Genomic DNA, 24,039 nt, shown 5'->3' with positions numbered 1-24,039 from the left:
TGCTTGGTACTAAGTATAAATTTTTGTGCTTGATAGTGAGGTGTCAAATTCCCCTCTACTCATTAAAATCGGGGTCCACATTCACATGAGTTGGGGAGTGGTTGAGAATTGGAATGAGTGGATGAGAATAGGACAACTCACTACCAAACATAAAATTTGTGCTTGGTACCAAGCATACCCAGAGATGGATAGAAATGAGTATGCTTGGTACTAAGTATAAATTTTTGTGCTTGATAGTGAGGTGTCAAATTCCCCTCTACTCATTAAAATCGGGGTCCACATTCACATGAGTTGGGGAGTGGTTGAGAATTGGAATGAGTGGATGAGAATAGGACAACTCACTACCAAACATAAAATTTGTGCTTGGTACCAAGCATACCCATTTTTCTCATATATATATATATACACCCCTTTAAAAGGCAACAATATGATTAAACTGATCCAAGCATAACGAGGTCTCTTAATCATGTCAAATTAACTTCCGAGAATATAAAATGTGTTATTACTAGTTAAAAAAGAAAAAAACGAAAAGATAGGGTTAGCTAACACTCTCAAAATGCACTTGAAAGGAGGCACAGGAGTAGGGCAAAACTAAAATCCCAAGCTCAAACATTTCAAGATCTAAACTCAAGCTTAAAGAACGAACGCCTAAAATCAAATTTAAACTTTAAGCGCATATATCATGAATCACATATCACCACAAAGAAGTGAATCTCGTCCTCAACAACCACTATGGCATATTCTTCATCTCAAGTGAAATGTTCAGGAATTGTAAGAAAGCAGTAGTAACATGCAAACGTGCACTTGAACTAGCAAATGACACGTAACTTTAGAATTGTTTTAAATTGTTTTAGCATATATGTCAGAATTCACCAAAAGCTAACACATATAATTTATTAAAGTTTCTAAAAATAATCCCTCCCAAATACGCCCAAAGTCTAAAATACTTTTGCAATTGCAGATTTATACGTGTGAGGTCTTTCTTCTAAATCTCTATCTTAATTTTGAGTCATCAAAGAGACAAGGTCCCTACATTTTCATTTGTTGTAGTACAAAAATAGTTTATACTTTGTATAGCACAGTCAATATTATATAGATATATATAGACCCTTTTGCTAATGGATTGACGAGTGATACTTGCGTCACGCTCACACCTCAATTTCGATTAGTTTACACGTACTTATGAATTTATTTGTAAATGGTGAAGCACTAAAAGAATTATGGAGGAAGATGATTTGCATTCTGTTTACACACAAAGTACAAACATAGTTCCTAAAATTTAGGAGTAAATTATGTCAAAATAAAGAAATAAAAAGATCTTCCTACAAATACGAAAGTTGCATATAGTCAACATTCCTTGAAATGTAAGTATCCATATATGAATGAGTCAATCATGGATTGGTTAAGAAAATTGATGATATATCTAACGCAATCGACACATAACAACCAACTGTCCACATACACCATAGGTCCTGTTTTAAGGTCAATTTCTCCGGTCCACAAAAAGAAAAATCCACTCTGAAAACAAAATGGATGATTCACAATCCTCACGTTGGAAACAAAACAACGTCCCCTGTTTCTTTCTTCCTCTTTTGGAGCAAAACATAACAAACAACAACACAACACAATCCTCATATCAAAAACAAAATTTGAAGAAGAAGAAGAATTAAGAGGAAGAAAATGGACGAGACCGACGTCGACGATATAATAAAGAGATTGGTGGAGGGGAAAGGGAAGCAGGTTCAGCTCTCTGAGTCCGAGATCCGCCACCTTTGCGTCGCCTCAAAAAGAGTTTTCCTCTCTCAGCCTAATCTCCTTCATGTTCAGGCTCCCGTCAAAGTTTGTGGTCAGCCAATTTATTTTTTATCTATCCCATGTCATTGTTTTGTCATTTTAAATTTAATTTCTCTTGTAATGGGCATTTTGATTTGTATATTATGTTAGTTATGATCGTCTAGAGCCATATCCATAATCGTTGTGTTTTAGACAGTTTTGGATGCATTGTGGTTTGTACTTTTTTTTTTCTTCCTTTTTTCTTTGTTTATGAATGGATCTGCAATATTAACCGTTGAATATATGATTTGGAGAAATTTAGCATTTTAATTGGTTTCACGTAAAGGGTTAGAGGCATTGTAGGAATTAGTACTAATTGAAATTCCCAATTTTCTATGGAATACAGGGGATGAAATATTTTCAAAATGATGATCGTATGTATTTCTCAGAGGAGGTCTTTTCTAGGAATTTACACTTTTCTAATATGAACTTTCATGATGAAACATCTTAAGCTTGCTAGTCTCATGTGCGTATGACCATAATTCAGCTCCAATGAATTAATTCCTGTTATATCCATTGCATTGGTAATCAATGCATGGGATGTATATTATATGATTATATAGAAAAACAGAATGAGTCATACTCCATATGTTCATTTAGAAAAGAAACTTCTTAAAGAAACTAACTCAACTATTGCCCCGGCAATGATTTTATTTCGTTAAGAAAAAACGATGCGAAATGACAAAATTCTTATGGGTAAGCGCAAAAAGCTAGGTATTAGTTAATTTTCATCTCACAGAAGTTATTAGCAAGACCAATACTATGCATTTCATCTCTTTTGAAATGTAATTCTTTCTGTTTAGCGTTTTCCCCATAATTTTACATATTACTGTTTTTCATTAGTTGGCAACATTTGATTGAAATGCTAATGCCATTGGTTTGTACATAGTGTCATATAATACAAATTATTTTATCTACAAAATGCTTAGTAGGTCTTCCTTTTTCATGTTCAATTCCAGGCGATCTACATGGACAATACATCGACCTTCTAAGGATTTTTGAACGTGGTGGATTCCCTCCTAATGCAAAATACCTATTTCTTGGTGATTATGTTGATCGTGGCAAGCGAAGCTTAGAAACAATATGCTTGCTTCTTGCATACAAAATAAAGTACCCTGATAAGCTTTTCCTCTTAAGAGGCAACCATGAGGATGCAAAAATCAATAGAGTCTATGGTTTCTATGACGAATGCAAGCGAAGATTCAACGTTCGTCTATGGAAAATATTCACAGATTGCTTTAATTGTTTGCCTGTTGTTGCGCTTATCGATCACAAGGTTCTTTGTATGCATGGGGGCCTTTCGCCAGAATTGAATAACTTGGAGCAGATAAATGAAATTGAGAGGCCTACTGAGGTTCCTGATGGTGGTCTTCTCTGTGATTTACTCTGGTCTGATCCTGATTCTAAGATTGAAGGATGGGGGTTGAGCGATAGAGGGGTTTCTTGTACTTTTGGAGCTGATAAGCTTGTGGAGTTCTTGGATGAGAATGATATCGATCTTCTTTGTCGAGCTCATCAGGTGAGTAAACAGTGGCGGATCTACAACCTCTCGTGTGGTGGTTCGAAATAAACACTATTTTTTCCCCTCAAATACTATACTAATGGAGGCTTAAATAACAATAGACAAATAGTAGTAAAGAGAAGAAGAAATTTTTTTAAAGAAGCAAAAATAAGGAGAATAGGAGAAAAGTAGAAATATAAAGATAATTCTTTGGCTCATCTTCATCCAAAATAGAATTCACAAATGAATAAATTGAAAGAAAAAGAAAGAAACATAAAATGGAGAACTTGGTTTGTTAAAATATAAAGGTTCAAAGAGGTTTCGAACCTATGACCTCTCTAAACGTAACCAACTCTTAAACCACTAGGCTGTAAATTAGTTTTGTTTACAAACTGATATGTATAGTATATGTGCAATATTTGAAAAATGAGGTGGTTCAAGTGAACCATCTTGAACAAGCATGGGTCCGCCCCTGTGAGTAAATGTCTTCTCATTTCTCTTAGAATTAGTAAACATTTTTTATATTCTAAACTATTTTATCACCATTTACTTCCATGAATCATAGACGATGCTATTTCCTATTTGATTGTGTTACATGATATTCCCCTATGTGACATCTCAACTTAACTGGAAAACTGCATCATTTGTGATTCAGGAGCATAAGTGCTTATAAAGTAGTCCAGATATACAGACATATCATTTTTCTATTAGATTGAGATGTTATAGGAGAAATCTTTGGCGTCACATATCTCTGTAATGAAAAATAAGACAATACATCGACCTTCTAAGGATTTTTGAACGTGGTGGATTCCCTCCTAATGCAAAATACCTATTTCTTGGTGATTATGTTGATCGTGGCAAGCGAAGCTTAGAAACAATATGCTTGCTTCTTGCATACAAAATAAAGTACCCTGATAAGCTTTTCCTCTTAAGAGGCAACCATGAGGATGCAAAAATCAATAGAGTCTATGGTTTCTATGACGAATGCAAGCGAAGATTCAACGTTCGTCTATGGAAAATATTCACAGATTGCTTTAATTGTTTGCCTGTTGTTGCGCTTATCGATCACAAGGTTCTTTGTATGCATGGGGGCCTTTCGCCAGAATTGAATAACTTGGAGCAGATAAATGAAATTGAGAGGCCTACTGAGGTTCCTGATGGTGGTCTTCTCTGTGATTTACTCTGGTCTGATCCTGATTCTAAGATTGAAGGATGGGGGTTGAGCGATAGAGGGGTTTCTTGTACTTTTGGAGCTGATAAGCTTGTGGAGTTCTTGGATGAGAATGATATCGATCTTCTTTGTCGAGCTCATCAGGTGAGTAAACAGTGGCGGATCTACAACCTCTCGTGTGGTGGTTCGAAATAAACACTATTTTTTCCCCTCAAATACTATACTAATGGAGGCTTAAATAACAATAGACAAATAGTAGTAAAGAGAAGAAGAAATTTTTTTAAAGAAGCAAAAATAAGGAGAATAGGAGAAAAGTAGAAATATAAAGATAATTCTTTGGCTCATCTTCATCCAAAATAGAATTCACAAATGAATAAATTGAAAGAAAAAGAAAGAAACATAAAATGGAGAACTTGGTTTGTTAAAATATAAAGGTTCAAAGAGGTTTCGAACCTATGACCTCTCTAAACGTAACCAACTCTTAAACCACTAGGCTGTAAATTAGTTTTGTTTACAAACTGATATGTATAGTATATGTGCAATATTTGAAAAATGAGGTGGTTCAAGTGAACCATCTTGAACAAGCATGGGTCCGCCCCTGTGAGTAAATGTCTTCTCATTTCTCTTAGAATTAGTAAACATTTTTTATATTCTAAACTATTTTATCACCATTTACTTCCATGAATCATAGACGATGCTATTTCCTATTTGATTGTGTTACATGATATTCCCCTATGTGACATCTCAACTTAACTGGAAAACTGCATCATTTGTGATTCAGGAGCATAAGTGCTTATAAAGTAGTCCAGATATACAGACATATCATTTTTCTATTAGATTGAGATGTTATAGGAGAAATCTTTGGCGTCACATATCTCTGTAATGAAAAATAAAATAGTCTAAAACATATAAATATTTATCCTCATAGTACAAATGATATATCTGTAATTAGCCTTTTCTCTTCTTAGGAGTTCAAATAATTCTTTTACATGTTTTATATCTCTCAGGTGGTGGAGGATGGATATGAGTTTTTTGCAGACAAGAGACTCGTTACAATTTTCTCAGCTCCAAATTATTGCGGAGAGTTTGATAATGTTGGTGCCTTATTGACTGTTGACGAGTCTCTTTTATGCTCATTTGAGATCATAAAACCTCTTGAAAAGAAAGTTGTAGGTGAAGGAAGCACACAAACATCAAGATCTACTGTAACTAGTAAGGTAAAAAAACCTTGATACTAATTTTGGTAAGGTGAGATTTTAGTTTTGGCATGAATACATGTAGTTCAATGATTAGGACAATAGTTCAAAAGGTTGAAAGAGAGAAAATTCAGCACACGATAACAATAACTTGGCTGCTAACTCCTCTTCTCCCTCAGCAAATTTAAGAGCCATGTCAGTGGTTAAATTGAGTAAATACCATATAATTTTTTTTATCATGTAAAATTCATTTTGATATGTCCCCCTTCAATCATCTCAACCTAATTGGTTGAAGCTACCATTGAATTTTATTGCATAAGATTATTTCTTATCATACTTTCTATTGTAGTTTCATTCATCCATCTAGTTCGAATAAGTTCTACAAGAAAATTACAGTTATAGAGGCAATATTAGCATTGTCATAATTTGTAACCTGCGAATAATACAAATAGCTAATGTAATTATTCATTAGGCTTTGGTTACTGATTGGACAAAACAACGGTTGCATGAAGCTATTACATGTTTATTTTTTATATTAATTTCCTGTGTGAAGAGACTAATTTGTTATTATTGTCTTTGCCAAGCAGTCCTCTAAGTTCGGAAGTGGCTGAGGATTCTTCATTTGTAATTCTTAATTGCAAGTGTAGCTCAAAGGGGAGTTATACAGTACACCGACCATTAATTCTTAGACAAATTTCTTTTCTATATATCGTTGTATTTGGCTAAGAGCTTCTGAATTTGTAATATTTATTTCTTCATTAAGGATCTGTCAGTTTGATTTCTTTACTACTTTTGTAAATTAGGGATGATATCTACCTTGTACAGAAATGTATGTTCTTCTTTTGTGCATTTTGTTTGAATTATAGCTTTTTTATGAAGTCTCTTGTCTCTCTGTGATTTTCCTCTCCCTTCAATTTCCTTGCATTCTTGTTGATGTTTCATTCTATAACTACTTACAATGTAGAGATTGAATAAAATGGGTATAAAATTACATCCCTCGACTCTCATCAAAACTTTTTTTTTTGAAAAGACAGGTAGGGTAACATAACCAGCCAAGTCCTCAACAACACTCTGTCTCAAAAACAAAGGGACAGAAACAAGCCAAAAACAAGAGGACAAACAGTTAACCGACTTAGCTAGGGAATGAGCAACATCATTACCAGTGCGCCTTACATAAGAAACTTTAGAACAGTCAGTAATAGTCAGACCAGCGCGAACTTCATCTGCAATAGGAGCCAAGAAAGCAAAATGAGAAGAAGAGTCTACCAAGGAGACAACCTTTAGAGAGTCAATTTCCACCACTGAAATCCTCTAGTTCATTCGCCGAACAAAGCGAATGCCTTCTAGGATAGCCAACAGCTCTGCATGATCCACAGACATAGGACCCCTGATCCCCATAGAGTAGCAACCAATCACATGTCTATGGTGATCCCGAATAACACCTCCCAAACCAATAATATCTCCTTCCCGAGGAACAGCAGCATCTGTGTTGAGCTTCAGAAAAACAGGAGCAAGGGATACCAAGCAGAAGGCCATTTGGAAGGGGTGACAATGTCACGAGAGAGACCTCTAACTCTATCCTCTTCCTCCACAAAAACAGAGAATCCGAGTCACCAAGACCGAGGCCTCTCTAACACCACCACCATGAGAGCGCATATTCTTCCCCCCTATATAAACCACATGGTTGTGAAAGCCAAAGTCAGAGAGTGTTGTGCTTTGATACCACTTGTTGTGCGTGTCGGAAGTCAAAACCAAACCGATGTGCTTCGAGAGACCACATCAAACAAACGTCGAGAGAAGGCCAAACAATGCAAAATAACGGCACATACTCAAACAACCAAATTTTAACGTGGTTCGGCAAGTTGCCTACGTCGACGGGGCAAGAAGGGGATGAGGATTTCACTAATAAAGAAGAAGAGTACAAATTGAGATTACAAATTACTCGAAGGAACCAACTAATCTCACCACAAGGCTATTAATCTCTCCAAATAAAACCCTAAACAAATAGCTTAGAAAAATACCTCTTTTCTGTGCTCCAAATATCCCCACAACAAGCCTTAAGAAACCTTAAAATGTATGTTGGTATTTATACCAAACACAAATCCCAAACAGAACAGGAAACCAAAAACAGCCCAAACCCGACTCGCGGTGGACCATCGAATTCATCGCGGTCGACCGGATCCAACGACGGAAACATAGAATCCATTACAGGGTCCCGCGGTCGACCACCGCGCCCCACGCGGTCGACTGTCAAAAATCCAGAGACTTCCCTGTGTATGTGCACGTTCGCAGTCGACCGCAGAGCCACTCGCGGTCGACCGTGCAGCACCCAAAAGCGTTCTTGCATCCAAAAAACTGTTCTGATCCAAATCCATTCGATGTTTCTTCAATTCTATAATTCTCCACCTTGGTGAAGTTTTTCCAAAACTGAGCCAACACCAACCAAACCAAATACCCCACTTGTTGCGTCCAGTATGAAGTGAAACAAAATCATGACAACGGACTCAATTCACAATAAGTCGAGACCCAAATGAGAATACGATCACTCTCTAAATGTTGATATCTACTCACCAAATCGGCTGTATTATAAAATGACTGCCTACGTATCATCTTACCTAAGGAATCAAGCCTTCACGTAGTTCACCCAAATAGTCTCCAAAGGCCCTCAATCAAATAGAAAAGTTTACAACTCTTCATCAATATCACCAACAGTTCTACAACTGATAGTGCTCCCAATGGCCCCAAACTGAAACAAATCAAACACCTTCACCTGAGGTGAACTAATGGCCGTATCCAAAATATGTCCACCAGTTGCACTCGAATCCAAAACCAACTCATCATCTACATCCAAATCCAAATGATCTCCAAACTGTGTCACCTCAGCTGGAATCCCAAATGATGTAATATGATTTGGAGTATGTGGAGTAATCTCTGCCCAACGTGAAGTAGCATCACTCTCCACCCGCTATGATATCCCAACGATCTGATCAACACTCTCCACCTGTCGAGAGTTAAAAGTGACATACCTGCTCAGAACATAATCAGAAGCTCCCAACTAATAATCAAATGAGCCTCTGAATCCTAAATATGCAATCGGATCAAATCTCACATCCTCGATGTGACCAAATGCTGGGCAACCAAATATCCAACGCCAACCAAAATCTGAAGCAGCTCTACCAGATTCAAAATCATCAAACACAACAGTCGGCAACCTATGACTAAGATGACCCAAATATGTTGAAGCTCTAAAACCAAAACCAATGCTCGACAACCAACGTCGATCCCCCTCCAGTAAGGAATGACCCATCACGACTGTCATCTCATCTCGTCGCCCCAATGTCTCCACATCAATGAAGTGTCTAAAACTGCCATGAGCTCGGTACAAATACAAGAAAGAACCCCTACCAAAGCTAGAATGACGGGTTACCTTTCTGCCAATATACTTCTTCTAATTATTGTTGACTTCTAGGACTTCACACCAACGAGACCTGGTTGCAACCCACCAATGCCTAGAATAATCCCCAACTGCGGAAACCAAATATTGATTACCTTCCAATAATGCCTCCTTGAAAGGCCCCCAAATGCCTGACTGAACACCACCTAAAAGACCCCTCGATCGATGGATAGAAGTACCAAACTCTACCTCGGTCTTCTTGCTCATACCAATGTGCTCAAAGGACTTCAATCTGCAGGTCAAAGCACTCCTTAATAAACCATGCACGTCATAACCAATCAAATAACCTAGTATCAACAAATGCCACAGTCTAGCTAAATCCAAATAAGGCGTCAGCTCTCTATCAAATACCATGCTCCTAATCAAATAATACAAATTATTCCTCCTGGCGTCCTTCATCACAATCATGGACCCCAATGTGACCTTCAAACGTGCATCCACCAAGGTCACCCTATAACCTGCTGCCTCCAAAGCTCTAAGTGAAATGATGTTCTTCTTCAACTGAGGAACGAACCTCACTCCAACCAACTCTCGAATCACTCCGTCACTCATCCTAATCCGAACAGTATTGATACCACCAATAGGGCATTCATAATCATTACCCATGAGCATAATGTCCCTTCTTTCTAACTCCTGAAAGCTGGAGAACCAATCCCTCCTAGGACAAATATGGTAAGAAACACCCGAATCCAACATCCATGCTGTAGAGTCGGTAACACAAATTGACGGTAGTATAGATAACGAGTAGTTCGAAGAATCCGAATCTGAATTATTAGCACTAGACTTGACAACATTCACCTCTGAAGCTTGAACATCTTTCCCATTATTCTTCTCGGCTCGATCAACCAACTTTGGACATTCGGTTTTTCAATGTCCATCCTCTTTACAAAAGGCACACTGATTCCTACGAACTCCAAGATGTACCCCTTTAGACTGCGACCTTCTACCACGGTTTGGATTCTTTGCTCTTGTGACCAATGCTTCCGCTACCGGCTCAACTGAAGTCTCCTTATCCTTCTTTCGAAGCTGTTAATTCACAAGTGCAGCGGTGATCTTACTATACGAAAGAGATGTCTTCCCATTAATAAGAGTAAGAACGAATGTCTTATATTCCTCGTCAAGCAATGAACTCAACAATAACAATGTCTTATCCTCATCTTCAATCATCACATCTAAATTCACCAAATTCGCAAGAAGCTTCGTGTAGTGGTTCATGTGATTACCAATAGAGGTCCCCTTCTTCAATTGGAAGCGATAAAGCCTCCTCTTCAAATGCAAGCGGTTCTCGATACTCTTGGTCAAATACTTATCCTCTAGGATCTTCCAAATCTTCTTAGCCGAAGTCTCATTGATCACATCATATTTTAAATCTTGAGTCAAACAAGATCTAATCACACCACACGCCGTTCTATTCATCTTCTTCCAAACCTTCTCCTCAATGTCGTCCCAAACAAGATCTAATCACACCACACGCCGTTCTATTCATCTTCTTCCAAACCTTCTCCTCAATGTCGTCCGGTTTCTCATTCAACTCTAATGTATCCTCCAAATTTTGTGTGCTGAGAGCATCCAAGACTTCACATCTCCAAAGTCTAAAATTGTTTGTGCCATTAAACTTCTTCACGTCTATCTTTATAGAGTGGATATTCAAACTTTGGACGGTCTTCACGCCAGAAGTACCCTCCACAACTCCTTCTTTCTTGATCATCTTTCTTAAAGTACCAAAACAAATACAGAACAAATAAAGAATAGATACAAAACTAAAAAAAGATAGAGCCTTTACCAAAAAGATCCCATCTTTATCACCAAACGAAGCCCTAGGTGAGCCTCCAAAACGACCTACTCCTCCAAATAGCCCAAGCGTAGCCCGAGCTCTGATACCACTTGTTGTGCTTTGATACGACTTGTTGTGCATGTCGGAAGTCAAAACCAAACAGATGTGCTTCGAGAGACCAAATCAAACGAACGTCGAGAGAAGACCAAACAATGCAAAATCACAAACTCAAACAACCAAATTTTAACATGGTTCAGCAAGTTTCCTACTTCCACGGGGCAAGAAGGGGATGTGGTTTTTACTAATAGAGAAGAAGAGTACAAACTAAGATTACAAATCACTCGAAGGAACCAACTAATCTCACCACAAGGCTCTTAATCTCTCCAAATAAAATCCTAAACAAATAGTTTAGAAAATACCTCTTTTCTGTGCTCCAAATATCCCCACAACAAGCCTTAAGAAACCCTAAAATATATGTTGGCATTTATACCAAACACAAATCCCAAACAGAACAGGAAACCAAAAACAGCCCAAACCCGACTCGTGGTCGACCGCCGAACTCATCGCGGTCAATCAGATCCAACGACCGAAACATAGAATCCATTGCAGGGTCCTACGGTTGATTGCCGCGCCCCACGCGGTCGATTGTCAAAAGTCCAGAGACTTCCCTGTGTATGTGCACGTTCGCGATCGACCCCAGAGCCACTTGCAGTCGACCGTGCAGCACCCAAAATCGTTCCTGCGTCCAAAAAACTGTTCTAATCCAAATCCATTCGTCGTTTCTTCAATTCTACAGAGAGTCCCTAGGGCAAACAGAGGTGAGATGGAAAAGGAAATCATCACAAGACGTGCCTCAAAAACCATTAATCATTTCCCAAAGATCTAAGGACTCCCACACTAAATGAGCAAATGAGCAGGCAGTGAAGATATGAAGGGCGGTCTCAAAGACAGCAGAGCAAAGACGGCAAATACGAGGCACAGAGATCCCCCTACGAGATAAACCGGCTGAGGTGGGGAGAGCATCATAGAACAGATGCCAAAGAAACACTCTAATCTTCGATGGGATCTCCGCATGCCAGATCATCAAAACTTTTAGAGTTTTGGTGTAGTAGCAAAACCCTTTGAGATAGTATGAGAACAATCCAGGTTCAAATATAGCCAGCCACAAATTTAAGTTGACTTTAAAAAAAATAAATACCACACTTGAATTTAAGTTTCGGCTATTAAAAAGGTAGCTAAACCTGCAAGTAATCCCAATCACAACTTTAAAGTTTTGATGCAGTAGGAGGCTTTTCTTAGAGGTATGATTGGTAGCAGAGATTTGAGCATTCAACTAAATGAAAAAAAATAACTTTTTTTAATAGAGAAATGACAAAGAATAAGTTCTTCTAGAATATCATTAAAAACTATTGAAAGATAAAAAGTAAAATAAGTGGTAAAGATGTATAAATTGCAGAATGCAAATTCTACACTCTGTATGTCTTAGCACCCACAGATATAGCCCTATAAAATGTTTCACATATATTTTGACAATTCTATCTTTCTTATCTCCTCCAAGAGAATCAAAGTGAATAAGTGATGTATCCAGGATTTTTTTCTAGTGACATCTCCATGTAACTTATTTGAAATCAGCGCGTCACTACACAATACAAACTTATTTGAAATCACCACATCACTACATGATATGTAGATTCAGCGAGATAAGAATCAGCGGTCCCTGATATTGGAGTCCTGAAGTTTTCTTCAAAGAAACATTATAGCTTGAAAGAAATTGAACTACCGTCAATAAGGTGTACTTCTTCCTCTCCAACCAAACAATAATTACTTATCCAAACATTTTCAATGACCTCTTCAAGTAATCTCATAATAAATATATGTCCAAACAATCCCAGTTTCTTCAAGAAAATATCACAAAGTTAGGGGTGAATTTCATAGGGAATCAGATCCTCCCCACTACAAAAAAAAAAGTAGAGAGACCACTATATTGAACTTCATTAATTATTTAGTAAATGATTGTAATTACTCTTCTTGAGTGAAAAATAGGAATAAGTTTAACTCATGGGATATGTTAAGTGTTAAAATTAGAATGAATCACAATCATCCTTTAACACAATCAATGGTTATGATCAAAAGTAGTGGTTTTTCCACTACTTTTTTTTCCTAATAGAGAAGATCCAAAAAGCCTGGGCTCTTTGGACATTCCCTACGCTACCCTCAAGAACTATATTTTTCACCAAACACTATCAATTTTCCCACTTAGCTCCCTAACTGACAAAATTTTTACTCTGACAAAAAAAATATATTTCCTCATCCTTTTTTATTAAGCTTCCCTCTTTTCCCCCAAAAAAGTTCTTCACATTAGGCAATTTGGGAAAAAAAATGGTATCTCCTTCTTTCCTCTCTCCTAATGCAACCTGCTAGCAATGGTAGGGAATCTACACCCCCCAAAAAAAAAAAAACAAAAAAAACAAAACAAGAACAAAAAAAAACAAAAACAACAACAAAACAACAAAAAACAAAAACAAAACAAAAAAACCAAGTATTGATGGTACTGATTGTCTTTAGTTGGCATCACACACAATCACATCTACCCCCCCCCCCCCCAAATCTCCTTCCCTCTAGTCTTATCCCAACTTTGCCATTGGCGGCTACTCTCTCTTAGGGTGTGTTTGGCTAAAAGGTGTTGGAATTACAAATGTAATTGCGACATCATGTGGGTGTTTATATTGATGTAGTTGAAACTCCATGTTGTCCCAACTACATCCATGAGTTTTAATTGGATTTAAGTTGCATAGTAAAATATTGTTGCAACATCCAAATATTCTAAAAATGAGGGTGTTACATCCACACTCAAAACTTAAGAGTATTATAACAATATTTGAGTTGTAACTACGTGGAGATGCAACAATTTATTTGCAACTACTTGCGAATACAACTACTATTACTGTGAAACCTCCCTCTAACCAAACAACACTCTCAATGTGAAGCATTTTTGTCACCTGGGGGTTGAGTTGTTAAAAAAATTCATACTAAGTAGGAAATCGAAGTTTCTTTTGGAGTTTTATTTAGGGTTTGTGAAATTCACCCTCAGATAAAGAAACTCCTCAACCACCACAAGTCCATCTCAAAGGCTATTATGATTGTGATTGAAATTAATTTAAGAATTATTTGCGGTTTGATACTCTAAAATTTACATCTTTTTGTTAACTTTGATACTCCGCCTTGATGTCCTAAAGGTTTCCCCTGTTGAACTTGGATATCTTAAAGTTTTTTCTGATACTTTGGTATCCTAAAGTTTACACATGTTTTACTTTGATACCTCCAACTTAGGGTTGTGCATGGTTCGGTTCAGAATGAAAAACCCGATCGAACCAACCGAAAATTAACAGTTCGGATCGGTTTTGTTTGTAGGTCAGTTCGGATCGGGTTGAAAATTTTTCAACCCGAACCGCCTGAACCGACCGCATCACTGATAACACTATAAACTTCAACCCGTACCCAGTAGAAACCATACCCGACCCGTTCACTAAAATCCCTCGAATCTCAGTACCTAAACCCTAAATCCAAGCCCACAGCTGCACTTCCTCTCTCTGTTTGCAGTTTTGCACTCCGCACTCTCCCTCACACACTCTCTCTGCACTTCGCAGCGCACCGGCGTAGGCGCAGCGCCACAGACGTAGCTTCTCTCGTCAACTTTGACTCGCAGACGTCACCTATCACTCACCGTCATCGCCTCTAACTCGCCGCCTCGTCGCCGACTCGAATTTTCTTTACTCGCCAACTCGAATTTCTTTCGTTCACCGCCAAGCAGCCACTCATTATCGTTTTCATGGCCGAGGCCGAACCATCTCCTTAGGATCCATCTCCTACTTTGGGGACACCCTGTGATGCCCTTGGGTTCATACAAGGCTACAGTCCAAGGTAAAATCAGAGATGTCAAACCTGTCATGCACCCACACTGTGCATAAACACATTTCACCAATCACAACAATATCCTCTAGTGGAACCAAATATAAGTGCAGGTACAAAACAGGTAAAATAAAGGGAATAAATGTAATAGAGATGATATAGAAGAGGTATCTTATAAAAAAGAATCATGTCTCAACTATAATATATCTGATATCTGAATAATAAAAATATCTCAACATGAATCAACTAAAAATCGTACTGAGGCACACTGCCTTTATGATGCGGCATAAACTTATACCAAAAAGTTACAAGTGCACAACCGTGTCAAGTTATAGTATAAAGAGTCATCGATCCCACGAGGAAGGTGTTTTGTAGAAAAAAATATAAATCGGTTCTTATGTTTTGTGCGTGACAAATAGGAGTGATGAGTGAATGTAATTGTGGAGAGAATGATTGTGATTGTGTAAATGAATATATTTGAGAGTGGAAGTGCTAATGTGATTAACAAGGCAAGAAGGAAAAATTAAGAACAAATAAAAATCAAGAATGAAAAGATGATAGATTCAATTAAAGATATGGGTAATCTAAAATTGAACCTACTTCTTAGAAAATGGTGATTCCCTAGAGGGTTCTAGCCTAAAGGCGAATCAAAGAAAATAAAAATAAACAAAAAGAAAAACTAAACCCAAGAGGGTTCTAGCCTCAAGGTGAATAGTGCAAGAAATTAAAATCTAACTACAAAATAAATTACAAAATCTAAACTACAAAATAAATTACAAAAATTAAATACAAGAAAATAAATCTACTCTATAAGCATGAAATAAATCTAATCTATAAGCATGAAATAAATCTAAGGCAAGAGGATTCTAGCCTCTTGGCTATTTAAACAAGAAAATAAAATCTAATTACAAGCATAAAAATAAATCTAAACTAATAAGCAATAAAAGAGAAATAAAAAAAACAAACCTTCAAATTAATCTCCATAAAGAAATAAGAAACCTTCAAATTAATCTCCATATTCATCTTCATCTTCATCATCCAACAAAGAGAAGAAGAGAAAAATTTTAAATGGTGAAAAAATTATTTTATTAATTGTAACAAAAAGTTATAAATTTGAAATGTCTTCTCAATTAAGAGTAGCCCTCCTCTCCAAAAGGAGTTACAAAAAATTTCACACCTTCAACCCCTCACTCTCTATCCCTATTTATAGTAAACAACAATGAATGAGAGCCATTGGATGAAGACTTAAGCCCTAAGGAATCATTTTTAGCCTTTGAGCTTTTGGGCTTGGATTCTTAGGCCTTTTGCTTGTTTTCTTTATTAATTCAATGGGCTTTTGTTGAAAGAAGAGATCTTGGGCTTTATTCTTCATTAACCTTCAAATTTTTCCCATAATTACTTCTCCAACGTAGAAATTCAGATTGTGCTTCTTTATACGAATATTTGTTCATGATATGTTCCGATTTCAGAGATATCATAAATACAAAAGTTATAGATCTCGTTCTCAGATTTCCAGAGAATGTTTATTCAGCCAATTCTGAGTTGATACGAGAGAGATATGGCCAAAACATCAAACATTACCGAAATATCCAGATTGCATGATTTGTTTCCTTTTTCACAAAACTTCTTCATTTGTTCCTTGATGGTATATTTATTTTTCTTGGGCTTATGGGCCTGGACTTTTGGGCTTGTTTCTTGTATTCTTCATTAAATCTTCAGGGATTTTGTTGAGAGGAGTGATCTTGAGCTTTTATTCTTCATTAACCTGCAATTAAAAGATAAACAATTATTAGTGGTATATTTATTTATTAAAAATAGATAATAAAGATATAAAATTATAATAAAAATGTAATTATCTAATAAAAATATAATTATCAAATATCCCCACACCTAAACTTTTGCTAGTCCTCTAGCAAAGAAAAAAAAAATAAAAGAAAACCTAACTCACTTTCGCAAGAATCGCGGTTGTATTTAGCGCATACAACAAGCCTTTAAACCCCTAGGTTACCCTAGTGAACGAGTTGTAGTCTCATGAGGGTTTGTAGTGAATATACCCACAAAATTTGGTCAACTTGCCAAATTAAAAAAGTTAGTAAATAACTAAATTTACTTGATAATTGAAGCTACTTATTACTCAAGAAAACATTTTTATATATAACTCTAAGGTAAATTTCCTAGAAAATCTTCTCATTATTGCAATACAAAACCAAGCCAAACTTAGAAATTTAATTTAAAAGCTTTGAAAAGAACATGCTAACTCTTTGCTTAAAATAATATTCAAGTTGCTTGATCTAAAATATTTTCCAAGACCATGTATACATATATAAAACATTTATTAGTATTTTTCTTTTTCTTTTTATGTTATTATTATTATTATTATTATTATTATTATTATTATTATTATTATTATTATTATTATTATTATTATTATTATTATTATTATTATTATTATTATTATTATTATTATTATTATTATTATTATTATTATTATTATTATTATTATTATTATTATTATTATTATTATTATTATTATTATTATTATTATTATTATTATTATTATTATTATTATTATTATTATTATTATTATTATTATTATTATTATTATTATTATTATTCAAATAAATCAATTATTACATAACTCTATCAATTTGGCAAGTGACGATATTTTTATAATTTTTTTAAGGTAAAGGAAAAAGATAACAAAAATGTAACTAAAAATATAAAATAAAGAGAAAAAAATAACTAATTCCCACCCCCACACCTAAAATTTGCATTGTCCTCAATGCAAACTCTATGATATACAAAGTAAAGCAGATAAGAAGTGAAGTACTTACATTTGGTCGGCTGATAAAAATCTGCAATTACCTTTGGTCTGAGGAGGATGGAATCAAATTTTTTTTCTTTTTTTTTTCTTTTTTTTCTTCCTTTTTTTCTTTTTCTTTTTTTTTCTTTTTTTTGTAACAACTGAACAAGAAACTCTCAAATGAGAGAAGAATAAATTCTTTTTTTTATTCTGAAATAAACAAAACAAATAATGTAGAATGAAGTGTTCAACACGAAAAGCTCGTATTCTACATTGAATCCTACCTTATTGTTGAAAATTCTTCCCCGGATTTTAAATAAATTCAGAATGATATAATCAATAATGTGAAATTCCAAGTATTTTGGGATGTTCAATAATTTTGCAATAAAGTAAGGTAAGTATTATTGGTGTCATGCATTTTGTATTTCTTAATGAACTCGGACTCTTGTACTGTGAAGTTTTGTTTTCTAACAACCAATTCTTCTGTAGAGTTCTGAAAATTTGGTTGTTGATTATTCTCCAAGAATCTAAGTTCATCAAAAAAGAGTTCTTCAAAATTTAATTCAAAGCAGCAAATGTTTAACATAGTTTCATTATTCTTAAGGACCTGATCTGCTTCTTCTAAAAACTCTAACTCTTCATCAAAAAATTCCTCAAAACTCAAATCAGACTCTTCTTCTTCTTCTTCTGATCTTTCCTGAATATAATTTATTTCTAGAGGCTGAGTATTTGGCTGGTCCCCTGGATTAAAAATATTGAGATCAGCAGTCAAATTCCCAAAGGACAGCTTCATTTGACCAGTTCTACAGTTGATGAGAGCATTAGAAGTGGCTAAGAAAGGTCGTCCTAAGATGACAGGTGTCTGTCCTTTGGGATTGGAAACATGGTGTGTTTCCAATACTACAAAATCTACTGGAAAAATAAAATCTCCAACCTTAATCAAAACATCCTCTAACTCACCCATAGGGACCTTAATAGATCTATCAGCCAACTGTAAGGTGCATTTGGTTGGGTTCAGTACACCTAGACCCAATTACTGGTAGACTGAATATGGAAGCAAATTGACACTGGCCCCCAAGTCTAAAAGCGTCTTATCAATGTGAGTATTACCAATGATACATGAAATGATGGGGGAACCTGGATCTTTACGTTTCAAATGTATGAGATTTGATAGCATTTCACTGATATTGGCGGCTAAAAAGACTTTCTATGGAACATTTATTCTCCTCTTCTTAGTGTATAATTCTTTTAAAATTTTAGCATAAGATGGAATTTATTCAATTACATCTAAGAGAGGAATATTGACCTTAACCTACTTGAATGTTTCTAGAATCTTCTCCTCTTGAGGGGAGTGTTTCCTAAGCCTGAGTCTATCTGGAAAAGGAGTAACTGGTCTAAACCTATCAAAAGCAGGCTCAGGTTCCGGTTCAGGTTCTTGATCATCTGAGGGGGATGATTATTGAATAGATTCATCAGAAGGAGAAGGAGAAGGAATTTGTATTGGATCAAAAGTTTGACTTGGAGGAGTTCTCACTTGATTATCGACCTGTCTACCTGACCGAAGTGAATGGATTGCATTCACTTGAGCTTCATAGGATGAACTGCATCCTGTGTCCTTAGGGTTGACCACGGGTTGACTCGAAAATTTTCCTTTCTCTCTTTCACTCACGGCACTAGCTAGTTGACCAAGTTTAGATTCTAATCTAGCTATGGCTTGAGTGTTGGAATTGAGCATTTGTCTGGTTGATTGCATAAAGGAATTCAGAGTGCTGGATGTTTGAGTCAACATATTCTTGGTTTGAGTGGAGGTCTTAATTATGGTTTCCATACCCCTTTTCAAGACATTAAGACGTTTATCCTGATCTGGATTGTGAGGAGTCTGAATTACAGCTTGATGAAGAGGAGACTGGTTTTGATACGGCAGATTGGGTTGTTGAAATTGTGGATTGAAAGGAAATGTGTTTCCCCTAGGAAATTGTTGGGTCGAAACGGGAGTGAAGTTTTGAGTTCCGGGAGAATTTCCTTGATTCCATGCAAAGTTGGGATGATTTCTCCAACCTGGATTATAGGTAGGAGAAAATGGATCATTTCTAGGGCACTGGAATGCAGCGTTCATCTGTTCTAATGCATGGTTATTTCCTAGGAGAGGGCATTCCTCTGAAACGTGGGTAGGAGACTGACAATTATGACATCCTTGGACAGAAACATGATTGATTTGAGCTGGAGCTCGTTCCTTAATTTCTAAGGCTTCTAACCTCCGCAGAATTGTCACCATCTTCGCTTCAGAAGTAATGTTTGACTCCAAGGAAGGACCACTAGACTTAGAATTGAGAACTGATGAAACCATGTCATCACAGTATTCATATTGCATTATTTTCTCGGATAGACTCTCTAGAAATTCCCAAGCTTCGTCTGTATTTTTCCTCATAAAATCCCCGTGGCACATTGATTCTAAGAAAGTTTTTACAGAATAATCTAATCCCTCTAAAATCCCCGTGGCACATTGATTCTAAGAAAGTTTTTACAGAATAATCTAATCCCTCATAAATTATTTGGCACAATCGCCATTTTCTAAGAAAGTTTTTACAGAATAATCTAATCCCTCATAAATTATTTGGCACAATCGCCATTTTTCTAAATCGTGATGATGACGTTGGATGAGAAGATCTTTAAATCGGACAAAATACTTTCAAAACTGTTCTCCCGGGACAATTTTAAAATTCATGATGCTGTTTCTTAGCTTCACCATTTTATGGATAGGAAAAAATTTCTTAAGAAAAACGGTGATAAATTCCTCCCAAGTAGTGATGGAATTTACGGGTAAGCTATACAGCTATTTTTTTGCTTTGTCTTTGAGAGCAAATGGAATAAATCTGAGTTTGATGGCATCTTCTGTTAATTCTCTCATTTTAATCATAATACACACTTCCTAAAATTCCGAGATAAAAATATATGCATCTTCTGTTTCATTTCCAAGGAATTTGGGAAGCATGTTTATGTAATACGGTCTAAGCTTAAAATTTATTCCATTTGTTTCGGGGAGCCTAATGCAAGAGGGGATTGCATTCCTAATGGGATAGCACATATCTTGAAGAATGGGTGGATTAGGATGCTTCATTTCTATGATTGGTTCAAAGTGAATTAATTGACGTGTATTATCCCTAATCCACGGTTGCATACACCAAAACTATTTCTTTTTATACTTTTTTTATAAAAGTTAGTTTTTTTTATTGATGAGAGAATGAAAAAAGAGGAAAATCCTAACTAAAACAAATCAAAATCAATCACTTTTCAATCACTCTAACTCTAGGGTTAAGCCTAACTCAATTAGACTAGCTCCTAACCAAAAACTCCTAAAGTGAAAAGATTAAAGTTTTACCCGGGTAGTTAGCCAGGTAAGGATAGTACTAGAGGGTGATCAGAGATAAATTAAGTACCTCGTTCCTTGCGGAGCGCTTTACGCAACCCCTAAACCTTGCCTTAGACACAAACTAATCCGAGAAAACTTTAAACCGGTTCACTTAAAGATATCTTGTTCCTTATTGAACTCGAGTCCTTAGGGCCAACGTCTAATGAGTTTTATTAGGCTTGGGTGGTGTAGTGAGGAATTAGTGATTTTTGGGCTAAGGAAAGGGTGATGAAATCCCTCACCTTATCTTGATTATAGGGTTTTGCCCTTAAAAATATTTTTAAGTGTGTGCCAAATCAAGATGCTCAAATCACTTGGTGAATTCCTACTAACAATATGAAATGCAACCCTATGAATTAAAAGCAACTAAAAAGGATGGAAAAGAAAAAATCTTTTTTTAATTAGGGTTAATAATCAAACAAATGAGAAGGGGGGAATTATTTGAATTTATTATCTTGTTAGTAAATGTCAAAGTGAAAGATGGATTTTATTATGGTCAACAAAAATAATTTTTTTTAAAAATCCTAATTGTCTCTAATTGTGAAGGTAACTAAAGGGTGGAATTGAAAACGCTAGAAAAAAAACTTACCCGAAAGCAAATCTTCAAATCCTAGTTCTCCAATCCGCGATCTTCAAGCTCCAAGCGTTTCCTTCACAATAAACACACAAGTTAAAGAACCATAATAATTAAAACCTACTTAAGCACCTTCCCTGGTAACGGCGTCAAAAACTTGATGCGGCATAAACATATACCAAAAAGTTGTAAGTGCACAACCGTGTCAAGTTATAGTATAAAGAGTTATCGATCCCACGAGGAAGGTGTTTTGTAGGAGAAAATATAAATCGGTTCTTATGTTTTGTGCGTGACAAATAGGAGTGATGAGTGAATGTGATTGTGGAGAGAATGATTGTGATTGTGTAAATGAATATATTTGGGAGTGGAAGTGCTAATGTGATTAACAAGGCAAGAAGGAAAAATCAAGAACAAATAAAAATCAAGAATGAAAAGATGGTGAATTCAATTAAAGATATGTGTAATCTAAAATTGAACCCACTTCTTAAAAAATAGTGATTCCCTAGAGGGTTCTAGCCTAAAGTCGAATCAAAGAAAATAAAAATAAACAAAAAGAAAAACTAAACTCAAGAGGGTTCTAGCCTCAAGGTGAAAAAAATAAACAAAAAGAAAAACTAAACTCAAGAGGGTTCTAGCCTCAAGGTGAATAGTGCAAGAAATTAAAATCTAACTACAAAATAAATTACAAAATCTAAACTACAAAATAAATTACAAGAATTAAATACAAGAAAATAAATCTACTCTATAAGCATGAAATAAATCTAATATATAAGCATGAAATAAATCTAAGGCAAGAGGGTTCTAGCATCTTGGCTATTCAAACAAGAAAATAAAATCTAATTACAAGCATGAAAATAAATCTAAACTAATAAGCAATAAAAGAGAAATAAGAAAAACAAACCTTCAAATTAATCTCCATCTTCATCTTCATCTTCATCATCCAACAAAGAGAAGAAGAAAAAAATTTAAAGTGGTGAAAAAATTATTTTATTAATTATAAAAAAAAGTTACAAATTTGGAAGGCCTTCTTAATTAAGAGTAGCCATCCTCTCCAAAAGGAGTTATAAAAATTTTCACACCTTCAACCCCTCACTCTCTACCCCTATTTATAGTAAACAACAATGAATGAGAGCCCTTGAAGTCTTAAGCCCTAAGGAATCATTTTTAGCCTTTGAGCTTTTGGGCTTGGATTCTTAGGCCTTTTTCTTGTTTTCTTTATTAATTCAATGGGCTTTTGTTGAAATAAGAGATCTTGGGCTTTATTCTTCATTAACCTTCAAATTCTTCCCATAATTACTTCTCCAACGTAGAAATTCAGATTGTGCTTCTTTATATGAATATTTGTTCATGATATGTTCCGATTTCAGAGATATCATAAATACAAAAGTTATAGATCTCGTTCTCAGCTTTCCAGAGAATGTTTATTCAGCCAATTCCGAGTTGATACGAGAGAGATATGTCCAAAACACCAAACATTACCGAAATGTCCAGATTGCATGATTTGTTTCCTTTTTCACAAAACTTCTTCATTTGTTCCTTGATGGTATATTTATTTTTCTTAGGCTTTTGGGCCTGGACTTTTGGGCTTGTTGCTTGTATTCTTCATTAAATCTTCAGGGATTTTGTTGAGAGGAGTGATCTTGGGCTTTTATTCTTCATTAACCTGCAATTAAAAGATAAACAATTATTAGTGGTATATTTATTCATTAAAAATAGATAATGAAGGTATAAAATTGTAATAAAATATGATTTATCACTTTACAATATGAATATGAAACTCTAATGTCTGAATGAAACTCAAAACTACAGTGGAGTCTATACAAGTAAAAATACGCGACGGCGACTATGCCAGAATTCCGTCACCCTGCGGCTCTTCGAAACTCCGAACTACCTGAAAAGTAATTTAAAAGAAAAAAAATAACAACAAGAGCGTCAGAGTGCTACAGCAAGATTACCTCCATCCGCCCCCAGAGAAAAGGCTGCTAGATGGAGTGAAGGCTCTATTTATTAAGCATAATCTACCTAGATTTATTTCCCCCGTATCTAAGTAGGATTAACATTTAGAAATCTACAACACGAGACGTAGTATGTCGAGCGAAATAATCCAAACAAGGTAACCCTCATATATATACCATATGTCTCAAATTGTAGATATCTAAATATTAATACCAAACTAAGAAAAGACAATTAATGAAACCAACAATTAGAAATCCATAACACGAGACTGGTACGTCGAGCAAAATAATCCAAATAAGAAAACCCTCATATATATACCATATGTCTCAAGTTGTGAATCTCTAATCATTGATTCCAACTAAGAAATAAAGAAGACAATAAAAGAAATAAGACATCAACATATCGTATTTATAACATCTTTTACTATCACTAGGGAGATAGAATAACATACCAACACAT

At 35.6% G+C, this 24,039-nt stretch overlaps 1 protein-coding gene across 1 annotated transcript; it reads left to right on the top strand.

Moving 5' to 3' along the window:
* On the top strand, positions 285–6,549 carry LOC109849317 (serine/threonine-protein phosphatase PP1-like). Its single transcript, XM_020419130.1, has 4 exons — positions 285–1,846; positions 2,793–3,352; positions 5,513–5,722; positions 6,289–6,549. The coding sequence occupies exons 1-4, from the start codon at positions 1,681–1,683 to the stop codon at positions 6,310–6,312; spliced, it is 960 nt and encodes a 319-aa protein (XP_020274719.1). The 5' UTR covers positions 285–1,680; the 3' UTR covers positions 6,313–6,549.

Source organism: Asparagus officinalis, chromosome 7 (assembly GCF_001876935.1).
Source record: "Asparagus officinalis chromosome 7, Aspof.V1, whole genome shotgun sequence".
In the NCBI taxonomy this organism is placed as follows: domain Eukaryota; kingdom Viridiplantae; phylum Streptophyta; class Magnoliopsida; order Asparagales; family Asparagaceae; genus Asparagus; species Asparagus officinalis.
The sequence above is the reverse complement of the archived record's forward strand: the minus strand, read 5'-3'. Positions and strand labels throughout refer to the sequence as shown.